The 23,192-nt window shown below is 45.3% G+C and overlaps 3 protein-coding genes across 3 annotated transcripts; 2 read left to right on the top strand and 1 right to left on the bottom strand.

The window, feature by feature from the left end:
- LOC8066174 (aquaporin PIP2-4) lies at window positions 326-3,749 on the top strand. Its single transcript, XM_002452438.2, has 4 exons — window positions 326-821; window positions 925-1,220; window positions 2,566-2,706; window positions 3,341-3,749. The coding sequence occupies exons 1-4, from the start codon at window positions 503-505 to the stop codon at window positions 3,452-3,454; spliced, it is 870 nt and encodes a 289-aa protein (XP_002452483.1). The 5' UTR covers window positions 326-502; the 3' UTR covers window positions 3,455-3,749.
- On the bottom strand, window positions 5,196-9,419 carry LOC8074779 (phytosulfokine receptor 1). The gene has a single exon (XM_002454162.2). It carries the CDS (start codon window positions 8,656-8,658, stop codon window positions 5,494-5,496), a length of 3,165 nt encoding a protein of 1,054 aa, XP_002454207.1. The 5' UTR covers window positions 8,659-9,419; the 3' UTR covers window positions 5,196-5,493.
- LOC8066176 (defensin Tm-AMP-D1.2) lies at window positions 21,361-22,271 on the top strand. Its single transcript, XM_002452439.2, has 2 exons — window positions 21,361-21,610; window positions 21,685-22,271. Exons 1-2 carry the CDS (start codon window positions 21,541-21,543, stop codon window positions 21,861-21,863), a joined length of 249 nt encoding a protein of 82 aa, XP_002452484.1. The 5' UTR covers window positions 21,361-21,540; the 3' UTR covers window positions 21,864-22,271.

Consider the following 23,192-nt stretch of genomic DNA (forward strand, 5'->3'; position numbering starts at 1 on the left):
GCCACCGAACGATGCTGGACCAGTAATTGGAAGCACCAGAGGTTTTGTGCTTTCAGACGTACTCAGGATCTCAAATTCTCAATTCGCTTGTTAATCTTTTCTTAAGAACGTACAGTACGTAAGCATACAAGCCTTCTAGAATAATATAGGTGAATAGCCCCTCCGATTGATCACTGGCCACCAGTTCGACTCTGGCATGACATAATGATGAGGGTTTAGTCGGTTGTGGGCGGCAAATTATATCCAAAAAAACCTCAAACCAGAAACTAAACCCTTATCCCTGACCAATAAATTATTGTAATCAAGCGCAGTTGCTAATCAAACCATCATCGAGGTGATTGGTGATAGGTGATGAGCTCGTCCTCTCCCCCGCACGACCCGTGCTCCCGCGCCCCATATATACCTCGGCTCTCCCATCTCCGGACTCACACCACACAGCAAGCACAAGCGCAGAGCTAGCTAAGGTATCTACTAGAGCAGCTGCTGCTGGTCTGAGTCTGACATGGCGAAGGACATCGAAGCATCGGGGCCCGAGGCCGGCGAGTTCTCGGCCAAGGACTACACCGACCCTCCGCCGGCGCCGCTGATCGACGCGGCGGAGCTCACCCAGTGGTCGCTGTACCGCGCGGTCATCGCCGAGTTCATCGCCACGCTGCTCTTCCTCTACATCACCGTGGCCACCGTCATCGGGTACAAGCACCAGACGGACGCGACGGCGTCGGGCCCCGACGCGGCGTGCGGCGGCGTCGGCATCCTCGGCATCGCCTGGTCCTTCGGCGGCATGATCTTCATCCTCGTCTACTGCACCGCCGGCATCTCAGGTCCGGTAGAGGCAGCATGCATGCATGCATATATGCCGCCGTGCTTTTACTTCATTGAATCGTGTGCGTGACACACACACACACACTGACACTTACGATGCAGGTGGGCACATCAACCCGGCCGTGACCTTCGGTTTGTTCCTGGCGAGGAAGGTGTCCCTGGTCCGCGCGCTGCTCTACATCATCGCGCAGTGCCTGGGCGCCATCTGCGGCGTGGGGCTCGTCAAGGGCTTCCAGAGCGCCTACTACGTGCGCTACGGCGGCGGCGCCAACGAGCTCAGCGACGGCTACTCCAAGGGCACCGGCCTCGCCGCCGAGATCATCGGCACCTTCGTGCTCGTCTACACCGTCTTCTCTGCCACCGACCCCAAGCGCAATGCCCGTGACTCCCACGTCCCGGTGAGTACACATATATACACATTCATTTACAGTGAATTCTGAAACTCATATATGCAGTACAACACTAGTGAACTGTTACGTACTGTTAGTGGGTTGCTGAGTGCTGACTGCTAGTGGCAATATATACAAAGTACTCGATCGATGCTAAAGACTAATAGACTATACTGTAGAGTTTACGCATACTGCCAAAGGCAGAAACGGATGTTAAACAGAGCCGTGTGTTGAGAAAGGACTTGAGCTGACGTGCAGTAATCCTATTGACGAGTAGAAATTCAGACTTTAGTCCTCTTCGCTTTCCCAAAATGAAAAAAAAAATCAGGTTTTGGCTAGCGAGTATATTAGCAAACTTCATTGTAAAAAGCCATTATGAGAAGAAAAGCATAATTTAAGTGTATAATATGGACAGCCAAGTAGTCAACGAGACATCCCTGGCTTTGGTGCTAGCTAGCCAGACTGCAGATCGACTGCAGATTTTAACAGTAAAAATTAGAGCACAAATCACTTCAGCACGCGAAACGTTTACATCAACACAAAAACCTTTATGTCGTAACTCGTAAGCAAGTTGGGTAGAGCGCTGTTAAATTTAGCATGCAACATAAAAGCAACATCTTAACAAATTAACCGTCCCACTTTCTGAACGTCTAGGCAGAGTCTGAATTTCTGCTGCTTAGTTCATACTTCATACTGAATTTAAGCAATTAAGACATGGTAGGTCATGTGCCCGAGAAATCAAGTATTTTCATGCCACAAATACAATGCTACTACACAATTAGACATTCCATATATGTAGGGAACTCAAATACAGCACAATGGTCCCGAATCCGGAATCCCAGCTGTGCAGAGCTCTCAAAATCAGACGCATGTGAAGATGTATCCTGCTGCCGGATGCAATGCATGAATTGGCAGTTTGGCACTGCATGTCTGCATATACATATACGGAGTATATGCCAATAAGCAGATAGGAAGATTCTCGTGTGCGTAGCCAGCAGAGTGTCTTCAGTTGTCCCCGTCCTCAACAGCGAACGCGAGGTGGCCATCGAATTGCAAATGATTGGACTGCTTCATGAGGATAGGAGCAAGGTGCAAAATTCCAAGAGAAACTTCTGGTCATTTTGCAGATTTGGTGATACATCCCTTTCTACTTTTCTAGCTAGCTAAGAGCCTGTGCTAGAACCACGCGATTTCAAAATCCTGTGTTAAATTTTTTTTTTCTGGGGCACATTTAAAAAGGATACTCGTTTTGTCAGTAACTGATGATGTTGCGGATCATTAGTAGGGAAATTGCAATGATGTAATATTCGGAGCACTAACTATGGTTTTTCGCCCCTTGGATTTATGTATGCAGGTGTTGGCTCCTCTCCCAATTGGGTTCGCCGTGTTCATGGTGCACCTGGCCACCATCCCCATCACCGGCACCGGCATCAACCCGGCGAGGAGCCTGGGAGCCGCCGTCATCTACAACAACGACAAGGCCTGGGACGACCAAGTACGTACACCAATCAGTACAACTAATGATTTAAAAAATGGCACGAGATATGCAGAGAGCCTGCTTTAATTTTTCTCATGCTCAATTTTATTTGGAAAAGAATGGATGAATTTTTTTAATAATTAATGCGAGAACCTAACCAACGGCTCAGGATAAGCTTCCTCTAGCCTTACGACGACCATTGATAATCTATCACAATGTATGCATATATATACTACTATTATTCCATTTTTTAGTGCAGCTGTTTCGTCTTACGCATGACATAAGAGCACCCCTTTATCGCAATATACTACCTCATCCCTTGCCACACCCTCCTACCTTACGGACACCTAAAAGATGCCCACATCTGTTTGGAACTAATATAACCCTGTTGTTGCACAGCTGTTGCTTGGTCAAGCACATTTAACTATATGCTTCCCACAACAATACTCAAAACAAACCTTTACAAGATAAATACTCAAAGCAAGTAAAACAATCGCTTAGGATATCTTACATTAATTATACTATATATAGGTACGTACGTATACACTAAATATATAAAGCATAACTGAAAGCGAAAGGTGTAGTTTATGTTAGCTCCGTCCTCCACCACCACTCACTGTGTCGATCGTACGTGTTTTGTGTATTTGTGCAGTGGATCTTCTGGGTGGGCCCACTGATCGGCGCCGCCATCGCCGCCGCCTACCACCAGTACGTGCTGAGAGCCAGCGCCTCCAAGCTCGGGTCGTCCTACCGGAGCAACGCCTGAGTCCGGCCGGCCGCCGGAGACGCGCCAGGAGCTGGGGCATCGAAGCGTAGATACGCCGCACAGTACATACATGACGCCCTGTTCCTCCACATCTGCCAGAGTGTCCACTCCGTACGTTAGTAATTGTGTCAAAGCACGTACGCTGCTGTTAATTTTCTTCTTCGGGAAAAAAAGTGTGATATATCTTTGCTTTCTGTATATGTATGAATGAATTCTGTAAGGAGAATTTGGAAGCCAGTTATGTGAGTTTTTTATTTATCACAGTCTATGAATGAAGAGTATAAAATGTCCTGAATCTTACTTGCAACTTCAGCGAATTTTTTTTTTAAAAAAAAAAAGAAAGAAGAAGGAAAGGTCCTGATGAGGGACTTGACCGTTGGTATGTGTTGGGCTTACGGCCCAATTTAGCAAGCCCATCGTGGGGGCGCCGTTTCTCCTCTGTTGTGCTGGGCGCTGGCCTGCTGGGCTTGGGACTAAAGCGGGGCCGACCTGAAGCAGTTAGGCCCAGCACAAACATGCGACCGGGGGAAGGACGCCGGGCGGGCACACTTGGGAGACGTGGTGGCGGTGACCATCGCTCGCGATCGCCGGTCGCCGTCCAACACGCCCTAACACTCCTCGGCAGATCGCCGATGTGCCCGTGTGCTCTAGTGTTCGATGCGTTGCACAGGTAGGCGCAGGGTCCGTCGAGCTCGCATTCCCTTTCCCTCGGCGTCGCTCTCCCTTAGAGGCCCGCCTTGCTGCGCGCGCATGCGCCAGCCGGTCCGGTCCAAGCAGCGCGGACGAAGGCGACGGCCACCTCCATGGCGGCGCTGAAGGAAGGGGACGCGCACTCTCGGGGTGTACGAAGGCGGAACCGTTCTACCACGAGGGCAACCGCACATGCACGCCACCTGTTCGAGCGAATGCCTGAATCCCTGAACCAGTGAGGTAACGCTCCATAAGTTTTCTATCTCTGTTTTTTTTATCATGCGCTTTAGATTGAGAGTTCGAATTGGTTGTGTTTTCTGCTTATTCAGCAGCAATTTCAACTCTAAAGCTAGCAAATACAATACAAGTACAACCATGAATAGCAAGTTCTTTTATCTGGGTGAGCTGATTTTGGTGATGTTTCTTGTGTTTGTGTTTTGAGATAGACTGACAAATCATTATCATTGACCATCGCAAGGAGACAAGGACCAGTGCCATTGCGAAACTAGAGCAAACTAGATTGGGTTGTGCCTGCCTTGTACATGGTAGACTTACCGCAACCATGGTGAAAATTTGATCCTACTAACTGACATTCCACTTTTTTCTGGGCCCATCCGCACCCACAACAATGTATATAGCCTCATTATTATCTGAAGTGCCAGTGGGTAAGACGGGTATAGCTGGACAACTTCTTTCTGACATGACATGGATGAGATGAGTAGGTCGACTCTTATTCCTTCCATGTTGATCTGCTATTTCATTTTATTGTATTCCCTGAGTCCCAAATTAAAGGCCGTTTTGGCTTTTCTAGGTGCATAACTTTTGCTATGCGTCTAGATATACGATATATCTAAATACGTAGTAAAAACTATATATCTAGAACAGCCAAAAGGACCTATAATTTAGAAACAAGGGATTACTTACTAATGTGAAATCATTAGCATCATTCTTAAGTTATAAAGCAACATAACAATGAACTGATGCAAGAAAAGTGTGTCAACTTAGTAATGTACTGCAATATGCGCACAAACTTATAAGAGAAACTCAGAGATACTTAATTATTCCTTTATTTAGAAAATTCCCTGTAACTATATACATGATATTCACACCAAGGTCAAGAAAGAAGCAAAACTTCCATAAACCACCCGAAAATTGTAACTACTGCATGCAAAATAACAGAGTTTCTTTTCTATTCTTAATTAGCAAGTTAGACTCTCATGAAGCATGCATTATTGAATATACAATCATCATGCATTATCTTACATTTCTCACTAGAGAAGAACATTCATCCGAGAGAGGATCAATTAAACACAAGGATTTCCCCAATGGCCGCTGTCGTTGAACTTGCCTCACTTTGGTGCATCACTGGTCACACCAATGTTGTCAAGCCATAGCACTAACTGATGTGTTAATGGCCGCAGTTTTGGTGAATCACTTATGCACAGACAAGCAACATCAATCATCTGTATCATTTGCGTCTCAAATTTCTTATCATACATTGCACGGTCCAAGACATCAGCTTCACGGTTTTCCTTTTTCATATGTGTAACCCATGAGACTAACTCCCGTGCTCCCTTCGGCTTGCACATGTCTACAGGCCTCTTTCCAGTTAATAACTCCAGAAGGACAATGCCAAAACTATAAACATCACCCTTGAAAGTGGCTACTGAAGACTGGCCGTACTCAGGGGGAATATAACCCAGTGTGCCAACTAGGTCAGTGGTCACATGTGTGGCATAGGGACAAATAAGCCGAGCAAGCCCAAAATCAGCCAAATGGGCTTCAAAATTCTCATCTAGAAGGATGTTACTTGACTTGACATCACGATGGAGAATATGAGGTTGGCATGACAGATGTAGGTATGCCAAACCTCTTGCTGCTCCTTTTGCTATCTGAAGCCTTCTTGGCCAGATTAATCTAGAGGGACCATCTGGCTTTTCATGAAGCCAATGGTCTAGGCTGCCATTTTCCATGAAAGAGTAGATCAGGAGTCTATCACTGCCAATTCTGCAGTAACCTTGCAGAAGCACAAGATTGGGATGCTGAGCTTTTGATAACGTCTCCACTTCTGCTTTGAACTCCCGTTCCATCTGACCAAAATCACCTGATAGTCGTTTGATAGCGATTGCTGCTCCATCTTGCAATGTTGCCTTGTACACTAGACCAAAGCCACCACAACCGATGATGTTAGCCTGATCAAAGTTGTTTGTCGATTTCAAAATGTCAGCGATGGTCAATGCCTTATCAGCCTTGTCCTGAAACAGTAGTACCAGTGAGGCTGGTGCCAACTCGAGGGCTTGATTAGTATCTTTGACAGCCTTTACTGTATGATCCTGCTTGTTGAAGCTACTCTTCAGCACAAATATAACAGCAATAGATAAAATAAATGCTGCCCCAACTGCAATACCCATAGCTATTCCAAATATGATGCCCTTGTTCTTCCTCTTATTTGTTGCAGCAATTGTAGGAGCAGGAGTTGAATGACACCGGGGTAGGCCTAGGCGAATGCCACAGAGTTTGGGGTTACCCTCATAAGCAGAACTACTGAATGTCGAGAATTGACCTCCTGATGGAATGGTACCATTCAGATTGTTGTATGCTACACTGAAGCTTGATAGAAAATTCAGCTTCGTTAATGAATATGGGATGCCTCCAGTAAGATTATTATGTGACAGATCCAAGGATTCCAAGCTTGACATCCCTGATAGATCATCAGGAATTGTACCAGAAATATTGTTGTTGCTGAGGTCCAATACATGTAGGTGCTTGAGGATCCCAAAGCCCGATAATATGGGGCCTGTCAGCTTGTTATGGCTGAGAACTAGGGAGGGTGGGAAGCTGCTAACCTGATTGTACTGCAACCCTTTTCCTGTCTTGTTTCTTTTGATGAAGAAAGGAAAATAATCAGTCTCTGTAGATTCCTGTGAGATCTTTCTTGTTACAAGGGCCTTCATGTTAGACAAGTTTTCTGGAATTTCTCCACTAAGTGAATTATTGGATAGATCCAAATAGAACAGAAACTCAAGATCACCAATACATGCAGGAATATTCCCGGTCAATTGATTCCATGACAGATCTAGAACCTTCAATTGTGTGAAATTAGCTAGCCATGGTGGTACCGGTCCTGAAAGATGGCTATTTGCAATGACAAACACTTGGATGCTGTGAAAACCTTGTATCCCAGTCATCGGCAAGGCCTTCTGATCATGGAAGTTCTTTGTGAGCACGAGGCTTGTTAGACTTGGACAGTCCTGAAGGACAGATAATGCTGAAGGCATATCCGTGAAGCTATTGTTTGAAAGTGAGAGGTAGGTTAGCGACTGAAGCTTCCTGAAACCAGCAGGGATTTCACCACTGAGGTTGTTTGTGGCAAGGTTCAGGCTTTTCAGATTACGGCAATCCGACAAACTATAGATTGTGCCAATGAACTTATTTGTGCCAAGGTCGAGTGAGCTAAGTTGTGTCATTGCTGAGCAATTGAGGTTGATCTCTCCATTCAACGAATTGTTCCTCAGGTACAGCATCTTCAGTGACGGTGAATGGCACAGCGAGGGAGGCAATGGACCCCTGAAGAGGTTGGACTGTGCAGAGAAGAACTCCAACTTGCGGAGGCTACCAAAAACATTGGGAATGTGCCCAGAGAATGAATTGAAAGATATGTCCAGCCTATCAAGGTTGGACAGGTTACCGAACCTTGGGCTCATCCCCCCAGAGAGTTGATTCTCTTGCAGAGACAGGATCTTCAGAGATGGCAGCCTGAATAGGTCTTCTGGCAATCTCCTGGAGATGATGTTGAGTTCCACATACAGCTCCTCGAGCTTTGTGCAGTTCCCGAAGCCCGCTGGGAAGTCCCCAGTAAAGAGATTGGATGAGAATCGCAGCACACTGATTTCACCAGACGATTCACAGATGCTTGTATCAATCTGCCCGGCAAAGGAGTTGTACCCTGCATCAAACACGATGAGACGCTCTGAACCACGGAGCGTGGGGTGGGAGCCACTGAAGTTGTTGTAGGATATATTGAAGAGCTCGACCAATGGGAGAGACATGTTGTCTGGGAGTATGCCAGCAAGCTCGTTGTAGCTGAGGTCGAGCTGCTGCAGCCTCTGGAGCTGGAACAGAGGCGCGGGGACGGCACCACCGAAGTTGTTGTCGGAGAGGTTGAGCCACTGGAGCTGGTCCAGCTGCGTGAGCGAGAGCGGCAGCTGGCCCCTCAGCCTCCGGCCATGGAGGTCCAACCCGATGACCTTCCCGCTGCCATCGCACGTGACACCGAGCCATGCACAGCAGCTGGCCGCGTCGGAGGTGCCGTTTGGGAACGTCCAGCCAGCGATGCCCCGGTCGAGGCCTTTGTAGAAGCCCTCCAGGGCTTTAAGATCACCCGGGTCGCAGGAGCTGGAGCTCTGGTTCAGGGAGTCGACTGGAGACAGGAAGAGCAGCAGTACCAAGACAGACAAGCACAGGGAGAAACGGCATGGCCATGTGGTGGTGCGTTGCATCAAGAAATGCTCCATAGAAGCAAGGATGCAGCACAGTGACGACGCTGGGCGGGGAAGAAGAGGCTTCTTGCTCGGTCTTTTCAGGACCTTCACAACAGCTAGGCCATATGGCACGGGAAGCTGGACTCGCCTGGTAGCTTGCACCGGTAGCAACAATGGAGGGAAGAAGGGAAGGGAGGTGGGAGGGAGACGATGGGACGGTAGTGTTGCCTGGGACGGCGCGGCGCGGCGTGCGTCGGTTTTGACTTGTGATTGTGCAGGCACTCAGCCGTGGGTGGCCCGAGTTTTCTTCGGCGAATTGATTGTCCTTTTCAACTTGCTGAGAGAATCCATGGACGGAAATCTTTTGACCTCTGTTCAAAACTGGCCTGCCTAACCGTCGTTCTCAGTCTCCCTTTCTCTCCATTTGGCTTCCCTGATGAACATGAGTATTGTAACTATCACGAAAGCAGACCATTCTGGGGATAGAACCTGCATACCAAATAGATATTAATGAATATTGCCCCAGCCGGATTAGTGCTGCCTTTGTGCCCGTATTATCAGAAATAAAATATTAACCGTGATTATGGAAGATAATATTCGCGAAACCGTTGCAGAACAGTGAAAGACATGAAGAGCTATACCAGTTTGGAATCGTGCAAGTGAAGTTGTATGTGTCGATTTTTTTATACGAAATACTAGATCCCTTATGTTTAAAAAAATTTAAATTTGCCTTGGAACTACTGCAAACTCTTAGCTTGTTGCTTGCGGTTTGCTACGCTATTACTACTATTTTTGTCCTGATCATGCTGACTGACCCGCAGGGTTTTTAATGTGCAGGACTGCACATTCCGCTGGGAGTTGGGTGGGGGGTGGCGATGGAAGGGTCGGCGGCGAAGTCAACCGGTAGCGGCAGGTGGCACGTGTGCCGCCGCCGCTTTCGGCCGCGCCAACGCCCGGCGCGCCAGGGCGCGTGCGATGCATGCATTGCACATTTGCGCACCGCGCGTCAGCGGCCCCTCAAAACTGGGCGTCGTCCCTTGCCGGGCGCGAAGGACCGGTGGAGAAAATACGGCCGCGTCTGCTGCACCAGGCCCCTGACAAAGAGCTCCGACGACGTACCAGGCGGGCGGCTGCGTCGCGGTCTCGCGGACGTGACGGTCCAATTGGCGGGTATGCTGGATCTGGTGGTGGCGGGAACTGCAGAGCCGGCTCTCACCTTTTATCTGCTTTGGCTCTCGATGTCTTCTTCAAGGTGTGCTATGCCTATCCGACTACAGGGAAAATAATACGGCGCCATACACATCAGACAACACTATTATGACAGGGTACTGAAAGAGACGGGATTTTGATAGATACACATCAGTCGTATACAAACACCGAAAGATCGCTTTTTTTTATGTTTTGTGGTTGTGGGGGGTGGAGGGTTTAAATAAAGACAAGTAAACATGTGATTGTATTGAATTCTCTGTTGAATTTCGTTGTGGCGGCACGGACATTGGACTAAATCACATCCGATGTCGGTAATATTTTTCTCAGGCCCTCTTTAACAGAACTTAAAGGTTGTGTGGTTGTGTGTCGTCTTCACCGGCTTAATCAAAAGCCGTATCAAACGAGGATATACTCCCTCTATATCCATAAAAAAAGTTATTTTGGACAAAGTTTAGGTCAAACATTAGAAATATAAATCATGAATAATTTTTAAGTTGTTGAATTTGGAAATGTAAAAACCATATAATAGATTTGTCTTGAAAAATACTTTCATAAAAGTATACATATATCACTTTTTGATAAATATTTTTAGAAAAAACAAGAGTCAAACTTGAACTTTGGAGACCATATCATTGTCCTAAACGACTTTCTCTATGGATATAGAGGGAGTACGATGCAAGAATTGCTTCTAAAGCCAAAACCAAGGTAAAAATGATAAAGCCATGTTTTGGTGGCTTCTACATTAGTCAGTTTGAATTCCATATCAATACCGTTGACTAATAATTCTTTGGCTTAAAGCTATTATATTGTCTCTCTTGTCTTTCTTTTGACCCACTCCCATCTCATGGCCTGATGCAAACTCAAGATAGCCTTAAGTTTCCTCATGGTGAACTACTGAACTTCATCTCCTCATGGTCTGATCCTTCTTTTCTTAAAAAAAAACAGCCTTAAGAAATCAATTTGCCTTAGACGAACTAAATTTAATTAGGACAGAAGAAAATATTTTTAGTTTTTCTAGAAGTACAAAAATTATACTCCGTACCAAATCTATAAATGTATTTAAGTTGGAGATACCCCATAGTGCGAGCGACAAAATTTGGGCCAATGCTGAAAAATGGATTGTTTCGCTAATTGATCAGTGAGGTGAACGGTCTCATGGTTGAAGGTCAAAAGCTGGACTAGATCCATAGTTGAGGGATTTTATAAATTGTTAATTGACCATTCTCTTGTGTCGTTTTGATGGAAATTGTAGGCACACCTGAGTGCTTACTCCCTTCTTATAATTTGAAATGGATGAAGTACATTAATAGAAGGACAAAATTAGAAGGCACAATTATGTCAGCGTTCATCCAAATGAACTATGCGACTTTACAGATTGTTCTAGCAGATGCATGCACACGCACGCTGCGTGAGCAAATACGCGATTATACACCAAGTTAAGCAAGCTCAGATTCAAAGGACTTCTTGGTGTACATACCACATATAGCTTTCTTGCCGAGATTACGTATTTGACCGGCCTCAGTAACTCAATTGGAGTTTGTATACGTGCTTGATATGACAGAGACATAAACCGAGTAAAGGAGACGAGAATTAACGAGTTACTCCGTGATTTACCTCTGAAGTGCGCTTCTCTCTATGGCCACTCAGACATTGTTGCCAGTTACCTACCGTAAGTGCAACGCCACATACAACCGCAGTTTTTCAACTCTTCTTTTTTCACCTTTTTGGTCGCCACGAATGGCCGGAGTTGTGCTGCCGTGCTGGGATTATATATTAATTGGGACTGTTTTTGCACGTACAGGCGTTTGAAACCTGGAGGTCTATGAGTATAACTGTACTATGAGGACATGGTGGCCAGCGTACGTGGAAGATCACCGTCAACCGGCCGCTAGATTGGACCACTGGCGTTGAGGAATGATCCCACCATGATCATTTGTACTGGAGTTCGATCGTGGTCTCTGCCATCCGCAATCGATATCCGGGCTTTCTCTTTGCTAAACGTCACTACGTCACTGCATTTGAAATTTTCTCATAACAGAGTACGTACTAGTAATTGACCTAAAATATATATTGAGTAAAATATATACACTGTTGGTTTCTATTGTCTCATCGTATCTTCTAGGTCTCTAAACTCTTAAAATACATTTTTAGATCTTAGAACTTATCTTTATGTGTAATTTAGGTCCAAGACATACAAAGTATGTCATCTAAACCCAAGACTTACCCTAACCCAAGACTTATATAAAGTATGTCGTCTAGGTCGCTAAATTTGTCATAGTGTGTTATTTAGGTTCTCCGTATCATGCCACTTACCACAACAACCGGATGCACACATCATTCTTGACCAGGGAATAAACTTAATGACAAAACAATCAGTCCCATGACCCCCTCGCCTAATAAGGAGAACTTGCTTTGGCCTTGCTGTCACTATTATACCGAGGACATTGTAGCCTTTGATGTGGAGAATGATGAAGACATGGGGTGGGAATAGCTAGTTGGCGACGGTGATAAGACGTCATACTTGAAGTCGAGTTGTCATGTAAGTCGCTGTAAATCTGTTTTGCTTTCCCTTTTCCTCGTCTAATAAAAATATGACAAAGCTCTTGCCGTCTTTCTAAAAAAATAAGGCGTCACACTAGATTAGAATGCATGCAGAGGGAGAGCATGGAGATGCAATGAGAATAGGGAGGAAGAACATGCAGATGAAGTACTAGAGTCTAGAGACCATTATGTGGGATTGTGAGTGAGTTAGAGCTTATTTGAGACTATATGACACACTATTATAAATTTGAGGAAAAATGAAATTCCAAGAGTAACAAACCTCAATGATACATCGAGGCAAGCTTAAATGAGATACATTCTTAAAGGTTAGAGATCTAGATGATACCGCGAGACAAATTTAAGGATCAATGGATTGGAAATCCATCTCCCTCCTCCTCCCCCAGTTTAGTTTTAGTCTTTTTTTTCCTTGTTTTTTTTTACCTTTGAACTTGTTTCGCTAGTTCTTGCAACCTCCTGGGTTGTTTTAATAAAATTTTCAGTAGGGGCTTCCATGCCCCTCCTGTTCTTTCAAAAAAAATTAAGGATCATTAAAATTTTGGTTGAAATTTTGTCTCTTTAGTATTATGGATAGATATGAGTAGCAACGTAGAAAGTGCATGCGTAACACAGAGCAGTATGTCATCTCAAACCAAGACTTACCCTAAACCCAAGACTTATACAAAGTATGTTATCTAGGTCTCTAAATTTGTCGTAGTGTGTTATTTAGGTCCTCCGTATTAGATGTCACTCAGGCTAGTCTCAACGTATATTTCATGAGAGTGTCATGCATATTAAATAGGATGACACATAAGCAAAATTGTTGACTTGGCAGGATCATTAAATGAAGAAGTTTCATCAGATGAGAAAGAAGTTTCATCCCCATAAAACTCATGTGGCACAGTTATAGTCTTGGTAACTATGACATGAAACTATGTATTTAGACCGGCCTTACTACCGAATAAGCTATATATACCATGCCAAACCAGAACCTAACTAATGCAATAGACCACCATTTTGCCTTTTGAACTCATTGCTGATTAAGTAAGTTATAAGCATCCCTTATTAGGAGAAGCTGATCGATCTGACTTTGCTAGTTCCGCTCGAGTGCGAATCTCTTCTCTATATATCTGACACACACACACAGAGAGAGAGAGAGAGAGAGAAAGGGCTCCATCCGTTCCATGATCGAGCGGAAGGAAGAAGGAGAACATATCCGCACGATCAGTCTAACAATCATTACACGATCGATCGATCACCGGCCAGCAGGCACACTAGCTAGCTAAACCGAGGTGCAGAACCGGATTCCCGTGCCTAATGATGCGCCTTATCCCTCTGCACAGCGCACTAACAGGGGTGCCCGTGCCCGGCCGGTGATCTGATCGGTAACCAATAGCTAGCACCCCACTGCGGCAAGGATATTGCTACATTTTGCCCCCATCCATTGCCCCAGCGGCAGCAGTGCGCACCGAGGGGGGATTCGGTATTCCCTTGCCTTGGCTGTGCTTTGTGCATCGAACCCGGCCGCGCGGCCGGGCAACACCTGACATCACCCCAAGCGCGGGACGAAGAAAGGCACCCCCACTCGTGCGCGCGGTGCGGGTCTAGGTGGCGCGACCACACCGCACCGGCCGTACGTGCGCGCGCACTCGCTCGCGCTTGCCGCCGGATTGATCGTTCTCAGGCCTTGTTTACTCCGCAAAAATTTTCAAGATTTTCTGTCACATCGAATCTTTGGTCGCATGCATGGAGTATTAAATATAGACGAAAATAAAAACTAACTGCACAGTTTATCTGTAATTTGTGAGATTAATTTTTTGAGTCTAGTTACTCCGTGATTGAATAATGTTTGTCAAATAAAGCCGAAATGCTACAGTAGCCAAAAACAAAAGTTTTTGCGAACTAAACAAGGCCAGCTAGCTCTCAAAAAGCGCGCAGAGGCCAGGGCCGGCCGGCCGTTCGCCGCACCGACCCGCACTCGGTCACTCGGCGCTAGTAGCTTGACCACCGGCGTGCCGTTAGGACAGGACAGGAGGCCACCAGGCGTCGAGAGCGCGACGCGAAACCCACCCCCCCCCCCCCCCCCCCCCCCCCCCCCCCCCTCCGGCACCGGGGTCCGGCCGTCCATCCAGAGACAATTTTCGTTTCGTGTCCCACTGTCCGTGGGCTAGCTTAGCTAGGGGGCCGGGAGGGCTTTATTTCGCTGTCACTACCTACCTAACCACCACAAAGGCCGGCTAGGCCAGGCGGCCCGTCAAAGGAGCCCATCCAACGCAGCGTAGAAAGCGTGGTGTGGTGCGTCGTCGTCGTGTGGCTTTTGCCCGGCCGGTGCAAGCGTCAGTCAGGGTCAGGGACGGACGGATGGCAATGCAAGCTAAGGTCTTCTTTAGTTCATTTTTTTTTTTTGCAAACTGTAGCACTTTCATTTGTATTTGCCAAATACTATCTAATTATAGATTAATTAGGCTCAAAAGATTTATCTCATAAATTACAGATAAACTATATAATTAGTTATTTTTTATCTATATTTAGAGCTCTATACTGTATAATTAGTTATTTTTTATTTATATTTGATGTAAGATTCGATACGACGAAAAATCTAAAAAATTTTACAACAAGCTAGTACTACTGTACTAGCAAGCTACGCGTGGAGAAAAGGGCTTGCATGGTATCGCTTTTGGGCCGGGGCGCTGTGGACGGGACGATGTGATTTGCCGTTGCGTGACTCCTCGTTTCGGTGGACTTCTTCGACTCCTCACATGCATGCTTGGATACCACAAGTTACCGTTATATTTCTACCGTGACCTTGAACGATGAACATGGAAAAAACTAGCTAGCCAAAAGGATCCTCGCTCTCTGCACGAACGCCGAGAGACGACGCTGAATAGCTAGCACCTATCAGTCATGAGGAGTAAATTACAGTAGTAAGGTCTTGTTTAGTTTCCAAAAAATTTTGCAAAAATTTTCTCGTCGCATTGAATCTTGCGACACATACATAGAGCACTAAATATAAATAAAAAAATAATTAATTACATAGTTTGTTTGTAATTTGCAAGACAAATCTTTTGAGTCTAGTTATTAGTCTATAATTGGACAATATTTATCAAATACAAACGAAAGTGCTACAGTATTTATTTTTCCAAAATAAAAAACTAAACGAGACCTAAATTGGTCAAGTAGTACGTACTAGCTTTCATTGCCCTTCTAGACACTTGCATTGTCTCAAGAAGAGCTGGGCGCGGGAGCGGGCACCTGGACGGCCGGCCGGGTGAAGCGGAGGCCGGCCTACTTAATAAAGAGTTAAAAAGTGCAGTCCAACATGGCAACTTGTGGACAATAATCTACTACTGACGACCAAAATGAAAATAAAGCCCGGCCGGCCTCTCTCATGAGATCTCTCTTTCAATTTGTGTAGTTGATTTACACTAGTGCTGCATGCATTATTTTCTTCAGTGGTGGCGCGGTAACTGGCCGATAAAGAAGCCGGCGCCACTAACTAGCTATGGCTACGACGACGACTTAATTAGGTGATGTAACTGTGTCTACCAATATTGTGCCTTATTATTATTATTATTATTGAAAACTGTCCCGGCCGCTAGCTGCCTAGCGCATGCAATCGGTTGGTCGGTTCCCATAGTCAGATACGCAGTATTGCTCTCACGCATCACCGATCACGCCAGCCGTCTGCCGAAGGCGCTTTGATTTGCAGTCTTTTCGCTTAAGCTTATTTGTCAAATCTATCGGTCATTCAACAGTGTTTTTCTCTAATAATAAATCAGTAAACAGTATTTTTAGTTAGGCTTATCAGCCAAACGAATAGGAGGATCATCTCTTCTAGGCCTTGTTTAATTAAGTTTCTAAATTTTTTAAAATTTTTCATCACATCAAATCTTTGGATATATATAGAGCATTAAATATAGATAAAAAAAATAACTAATTGTATAATTTGTCTATAATTTACGAGACAAATCTTTAATGTCTAATTAGTTATAATAATTAACAAATACAAATAAAAATACTATAATAACTAAATCTAAATATTTTTTGAACTAAACAAGGCCTTAGTGACGATGTTGACACACGCCGTGCGTTCGACACTGTTTGCGTTCGTAATGCCATGCGTGTCGAAAGTTGGTTCGTGTTTAAGTGTACACGCTAAATTAAAGATATACTCTCTCCATTTCAAATTATAAATTATTTTAATTTTTTTTGTACATCTATTTACTATATCTAGATACATAGCATAATAGATAAATCTTTTTTCTTGAATATGTATGAGTGTGTGTATCATTGTATTAGAAGAAAAAGAATATTTATATACAAGAAGCCGTTGATGATGATAAGAACCAAATTAGGATATTACATTCAAAAAAAGACATTCTAAAGGGAGAGAATGAGTTAAGAATTTGAGCTAGTGAACCATGGCCAAATAAAAAAAGTCTAGAGAAAGTATGTGACTTGTTTGCAGATACACGCTTTATTTGGAGGGAAAAGGGAGTAATATCATACGTCTCAGATTTTCTTTAATGATATGAAAAATAGTTTCAGAACTGGAAACATCGAAAAGTGGGCTGATTAGGGTCCTTCTGCTGTGTACCATCTAGATCGGCCCAGTACTAGTACTTCGCCAAACCGAGAAGACGGGCCATGAGAGTCTCTTGAGGCCTTGTTTAGTTCCAAAATATTTTGGAAAAAATCGACACTGTAGCACTTTCGTTTGTACTAGTAAACATGTCCGTGCGTTGCAACGGGAGAAAAAATTATCAGGCGTCAAACTCCAACAAGTACAGGTGACAAATAGATGTAGTAGGTCAATGTAACTATAATTGAAGAAGAGCCAAATTTGGAAGTACTTCTTGATAAAAATAAAATTTCTATAATATTTGTATGCATCAATTCATTAGGAAGCTTTTCTAAGACACGTACAAGCAATTTGAGCATCTAAGACATGATACTCCACTAAATAAACTTGCTTCACGGCTTCATTATATCCATCCAGCATTTACTGACTCTTCTCGCAGAAGTAGCAACCAAAGAAAATCAAAGCATATATAGCCATCCGATATGATTTAGCTGATAACCAGTAAAATATCAATACAACCATTGCTAAATATTTATATTTATATTGAACAAGGCTAAGCTGCAACATTTATTTGTACCCAAAACAACAAACTACAAGCAGATATAGTTAAGGGAGTCCTGGTGCAAAAGGGATCAGAATTGCTTAAAATTTCATAAGTTACATCATATATGTATGCTTTGGTCAACAAACAAACCTGATCAGACTGTTCAATACTTGAATTTCAGGCAAACAATTTGCTAAATATTTCTTGTTTTTTTCTTCCCAAACATACATCATATTGCATTCTACCGATAGTCCTGTACTACCTGACAAGATGCCTGAGCTTCATGCAGATGATGAGATAAGAAGCACAAGTAGAAGTACACTCAAATAGCACATATGAATCATCTCAAAAAACACATGAATATCCACTACCCAGAATTAACTAAACCTAGCGAATCCAAAGAGAATAGCATATGAACTTATCTTGAAAAATTCTTCGAGAACTACTCTTGTTAGTATAATAAAAGAGCAGAAAAAACCTAGTGACATCAGAAAGCTAACCTTGCTTAATCGTGTGTACAGCGAGATCAGGAGCTTTTGTTCTTGTTCAGCTAGCAAATCCAAAGTGTAGCATATGAACTTATCTTCAAAAAATTCTTGGAGCACTACTCTTGTCAATACAAAAGAGCAGAAAAAATCTAGCAACATCAAGAAGCAAACCTTGCTTAATCGTGTGTGCGGTGAGATTAGGAGCTTTTGTTCTTGTTCAGCTCGGCAAGATCTCAGGATTCAAAGGCGAGATGAGAAACTTCTGAACTTATTCAGCTCGGCGAGATCAGTAAGATATCCCAATTACTACCTTTTTTTTCAACCGAGATCTCTAATATATAAATAGGAAAAAATGAAGGAGTTTGTGTCTGGAGTTCATGTCGAACTTACCATTGATTTTTTACCGATATGAGCTGGTGTCCAGATCTGAGCTGGTTCTTTGTTCGATTGGATTACGATTCACCTCACTACGTTGGACCTGGACCTGGCTGGCTATAGTGTGGAAGCACCTCCACCGGCTTAGGAGACCAGCGTCCACACCAGCGATGCCACAACCCACCCCCCCTCCCCGTTGCTTCCCGTGGCCTTTTCTCCGTGGACAGCCGACTCCTGTGTCGGTGCCGGTGCGAGACCTTGTGCGTGGACGGGAGGAAAGGCGGCCTGCGAGCGGATCGATGCGACAACAACCCATGGATGGGAGGAGCAGAGGCCTCGGCCTTGCGCGCGGACGAGAGTGGCGGCGCTGCGTGCGGATGGGATGCAATGGCGACCCGCGGACTGAGAGGAATGGCGGCCTTGGATATTCGTGCGGACGGGAGCGGCGGCGCTGCGTGCAGACAGATGCGACGGTCAGACAAAAATTTTGGCGGACACATACATGGTGAACTGGCCTTCTCCTCGGAGCGGCTCCCGACGGCGGCGACAGCTGCGCCGGGTGCAAGCAGCATGGCGCGCGCCAGCTTGCGCGCGATGGAGGCGCAACCCAGGATGCCGAAGCGCACGGGGCGCGGCGACTGGTCTGGGTCTGGCGCCGCGGCGGATGAGATGGACGGCGGCCTGGTGCTCTTTGGCGTGGCCTTGATTTTGCATTAGGAACCGAAAGACTTATATTCTTTTTTTCTCTTCTACCGGTTTGAAGCTACTGCTCATTCCGAGTCTACTGTGGATTTAGGTGGCGGCAGAAAAAAAAAGGTGGGCAGACTGAAATTTTGCCTCTTTATAGATAGGTATAGATTTGACAAATATTGTCTAATCATGGACTAACTAGGCTCAAAAGATTCATCTCGTCAATTCCGACCAAACTGTGCAATTAGTTTTTATTTTCGTCTATATTTAATACTTCATGCATGCGTCTAAAGATTCGATGTGACGGAGAATGTGAAAAAATTTTGCAAAATTTTGTGGAAACTAAACAAGGCCTAACTGTACATTGTTCACCGTTGCGTTTTGCCTTCTCGGATTCGGAGGGCCCAGTACTTTTTACTTCGCCACTTCAATGTTCAATTCAATCCCCTTAAGCGCTCTTCGGATCAATCAATCATTCCCCTTATCCCCTCCAATCCCCAAGGGGATGGTTGAATCTAAACTAGGCCTTGTTTAGTTTTTCATTCAAAAAATTTCTAGCCATCTTATCAAATCTTTGGACACATATATAACATATATAGAGCATTAAATATAGACGAAAAAATAATTGTACAGTTTAGTTGTAAATCACGAGATGAATATTTTAAACCTAATTAGACTATGATTAGCCATATTGCTACAGTAACAAACATATGCTAATAATAAATTAATTAGACTTAATAAATTCATCTAGTGGTTTCCAGACGAGTTATGTAATTTTTTTATTTATTAATTTACGTTAAATAATTCAAATGTGTAGTGACATATTCAATGTAACATCCAAAAATTTTCTTTTTACAAACTACACGAAGCCCTACCCTTAAGTTGTCTTCTCAGCAGGGTCATACATGAATGCTTCGACTCGCGCGCGGTGAGCACTGGGTAACGTGTGGACTGAATGGTACACGATACCTGTAACGCGCTAAATTCTGATGGACGGGACGAGACGAACTCTTGAGGCCTTATCCCCTCGGATTCCAGATGGCAACGGGGACCCGATCCCCGATTCCCCGTGGGGAATTCCCCTATTAGGGGACGGGGATGGGGAGATTTTATTCTCCATGTGGAAGAAAACGGGGGAAAATCAATCCCCATCGGGTCTAGCGGGGACGGGGATGGTTCACCATCCCCCGTACCCGATCCCCGCATCCCCGACCCGTTAAGGAGCATACTCTGTATGTGAGCCATAACAAGTTGGAATTTAGCTCAAAATCGGCCCAAGCCCATCAAACACATGGAGTATATAAGCAATTTCTTCCTAGGATCCCCACTCGGCCACCCCTTCCACAGCCGCCGCATTCATACATCCATCCTTCAGTTTTGGATTGTTGATTTTTTTCTGATCTCATTGCGGGGACGGGAATGGGAAGAAAATGTTCCCCGCGAGTCTTCACGGGGACGGGAACGGGGAAATCTGGACCTCGCGGAGACGGAGATAGGGAGGCAAAACCCGACGGGGAATTCCCCGTTGCCATCTCGTTCGGCAGTGCGATCTACTGTCCCAGAACCAGAAGTGGCCCAAACGACGACCCATGGAAATGGGCACCGCACAGAATTCAGACACGGACGCGCGCGCGCACATCTGCTTGCTTGCCGATGGATCTGATCTGACCCTGAATCATGCATGCATCCGCCCACAAAGAGCCAAGAAAAGCGTGGCAGAAGCCATGCAGCCGTGTAGACGTGTAGTCGCGTACGCACGACTGCAGGGGAGCCGCATGCTGCAACGGGCGTCGGGGGGCCATTGGCCACCAGTTTTGAATTGAATCCGGCCATAGCCTGCCTGCCTGCCTGAACCCCGGGACCCCATTTCTGAGCGGCGGCACGTACTGTACTGTGGGCAGCAGCGTGCATTGCGGCCTTGTTCCCAAAAATTTTACAAAATTTTCCAGATTCACCATCACATCGAATCTTTAGACGTATGCATGGAGTATTAAATATAGATAAAAATAAAAACTAATTACACAGTTTAGTCGAAATTGAAGAGACGAATCTTTTGAACATAGTTAGTCCATAATTAAACAATATTTGTCAAATACAAACGAAATTGCTACAAGGCCGCATTGTGTGCCCTGTGCTGCTAGCTATCAATGGCTAGAATCCAGTGTGTGTCAGTGTGTGAATTCTGAATCCGATCCCGGCCCGTGAAAAAGCTACAGAACTTTCTACTGTAGCGCATGGAATTAATTATTGCACCCGGCTCGGCCGTGTCCAGTTCCTGCACAGCCCTAGCTGATCGCGTTGAGGAAGCAGCATTAGTTCCCGCTAATCAGCCCGCACATTAAACCCCAGCTAATAACCCTTGAGCTCAATGCCAGCGCTCTATTCTATATAAACCGTGCCTCTTGTTCCCATCTATTCCATCCCATCCTGTGAGTAGCCGTACGTATAGCAAGCTGCGAGCGGGCGTGGTTCAGCTTCGGGTGAAGGGGATGGCGCTGTCGTCTCGCCGCATGGCCGCCGCTCCCTTCCTCGTCCTTGTGCTCCTCCTCGTCGCCACAGGTGCGTGCCTGGTTCATTCCCTCCGTGACACACACACACAAACGCGGTGTGATGGATGCTTTATTAATTTGCAGAGCTGGGGACGACTCCGGTGGCGGAGGCGAGGCACTGCCTGTCGCAGAGCCACCGGTTCAAAGGCCTGTGCATGAGCAGCACCAACTGCGCCAACGTGTGCCAGACCGAGAACTTCCCCGGCGGCGAGTGCAAGGCCGAGGGCGCCACGCGCAAGTGCTTCTGCAAGAAGATCTGCTAGCTAGTGCTAGCCTTGGCGGACAGGGGCAGGTCCGGTCGTCGGCATGCAATTCAAAGCTAGCCGACGGCGGCGACCACTGTTGTCAGTCGTTGGTCCGCTCCCAGCGTTGCTGTTTTTGTTTACTACCGTTGTTTCTCTTCCTGCTGTGCTGCGCTGTTACGTTGTAGCACGCGCGTCGCTGTGTTCGGCCTGTTGCTTCCTTTCGATCTGTTCCCGCGAATAAACTCCGGGCCATGCATGTCCCGGGATATGATAATTGCCTGCGCGTGCCGAATGGCATCGATCTATCTCAATTCTCAATGCAGGTGGTAGTCATCCAGACGATGCTGCTGTATGTCAGAGTATGTCACCGGCCTGTAAGGTCATGGTTTCTCAAAATGGGTGTAATGCAACTGTTGGTTCTTCCAAATCCGATTGGTGCGCTAGGCTGCTAGGGCTAGCTAGGGATCTGATCAAGGGGTGTTTGGATGGACTAACTAAACTAAAGTTTACTCCATATTTTGGTTAATCTCCATCTTAAACAACCTTTCAAACACCCCTTGATCATCAACGCGCAGAGCTTCCGTGAAGAACAATGTCCAGGGATTGCTTCGCCCATCGAATCTTGCGGTACATGCATGAAGTATTAAATATAAATGAAAACAAAAACTAATTGCACAGTTTGCTTGTACCAGCGAGACGAATCCCTAGTTACTCCGTGATTGAACAATATTTGTCAAATAAGGCCTTGTTTAGTTGGCAAAAATTTTTGTTTTTGGCTACTGTAGCACTTTCGTTTTTATTTGATAAACATTATCTAATCACGCAGTAACTAGGCTCAAAAGATTCATCTCACAAATTACAGGTAAACTGTGTAATTAGTTTTTATTTTTATCTATATTTAATACTTTATGCATGTGACCAAAGATTCGATGTGACGGAGAATCTTGAAAATTTTTGCGAACTAAACAAGGCTTAAAAACGAAAATGCTACGATGTCAAAATCCAAAAACTTTTTGAATCTAAATAAGGCCGAAGCAATCCCTCTGGAATCGAAGGCTCCTGATTCCAATTTGTCATCAACCTGGATAACTGAGTGGAACTGAGACTGGGAGTAGCAAGAACTTGGCAACAACGGATAGAAAAGCGCGGCTGACGCCCGCAGAATTCAGACAGTTTGGGAAGCGGTTACCGCAGAGTTCTGTTCTGCCTGACGACTACAGCACCGGCCGCTATGGGCTCTAAGCCAGCTACCACTCCAGGACCAGTTACAAGGCCGAGGCCCAGCTACTCGAAGTAGCCCATCTCGTAACACTGTCCCGGCTAAAATCTATCTTAGCCAAATTTAGT

This window comes from Sorghum bicolor, chromosome 4, assembly GCF_000003195.3.
Source record: "Sorghum bicolor cultivar BTx623 chromosome 4, Sorghum_bicolor_NCBIv3, whole genome shotgun sequence".
NCBI lineage: Eukaryota > Viridiplantae > Streptophyta > Magnoliopsida > Poales > Poaceae > Sorghum > Sorghum bicolor.

Coding starts and splice junctions, on each gene's coding strand:
- LOC8066174 (XM_002452438.2), top strand. CDS start 503: ATGGCGAAGGACATCGAAGCATCGGGGCCCGAGGCCGGCGAGTTCTCG. Junction 1,221..2,565: donor CCCGTGACTCCCACGTCCCG/GTGAGTACACAT, acceptor TTATGTATGCAG/GTGTTGGCTCCTCTCCCAAT. Junction 2,707..3,340: donor ACAAGGCCTGGGACGACCAA/GTACGTACACCA, acceptor GTATTTGTGCAG/TGGATCTTCTGGGTGGGCCC.
- LOC8074779 (XM_002454162.2), bottom strand. CDS start 8,658: ATGGAGCATTTCTTGATGCAACGCACCACCACATGGCCATGCCGTTTC.
- LOC8066176 (XM_002452439.2), top strand. CDS start 21,541: ATGGCGCTGTCGTCTCGCCGCATGGCCGCCGCTCCCTTCCTCGTCCTT. Junction 21,611..21,684: donor GCTCCTCCTCGTCGCCACAG/GTGCGTGCCTGG, acceptor ATTAATTTGCAG/AGCTGGGGACGACTCCGGTG.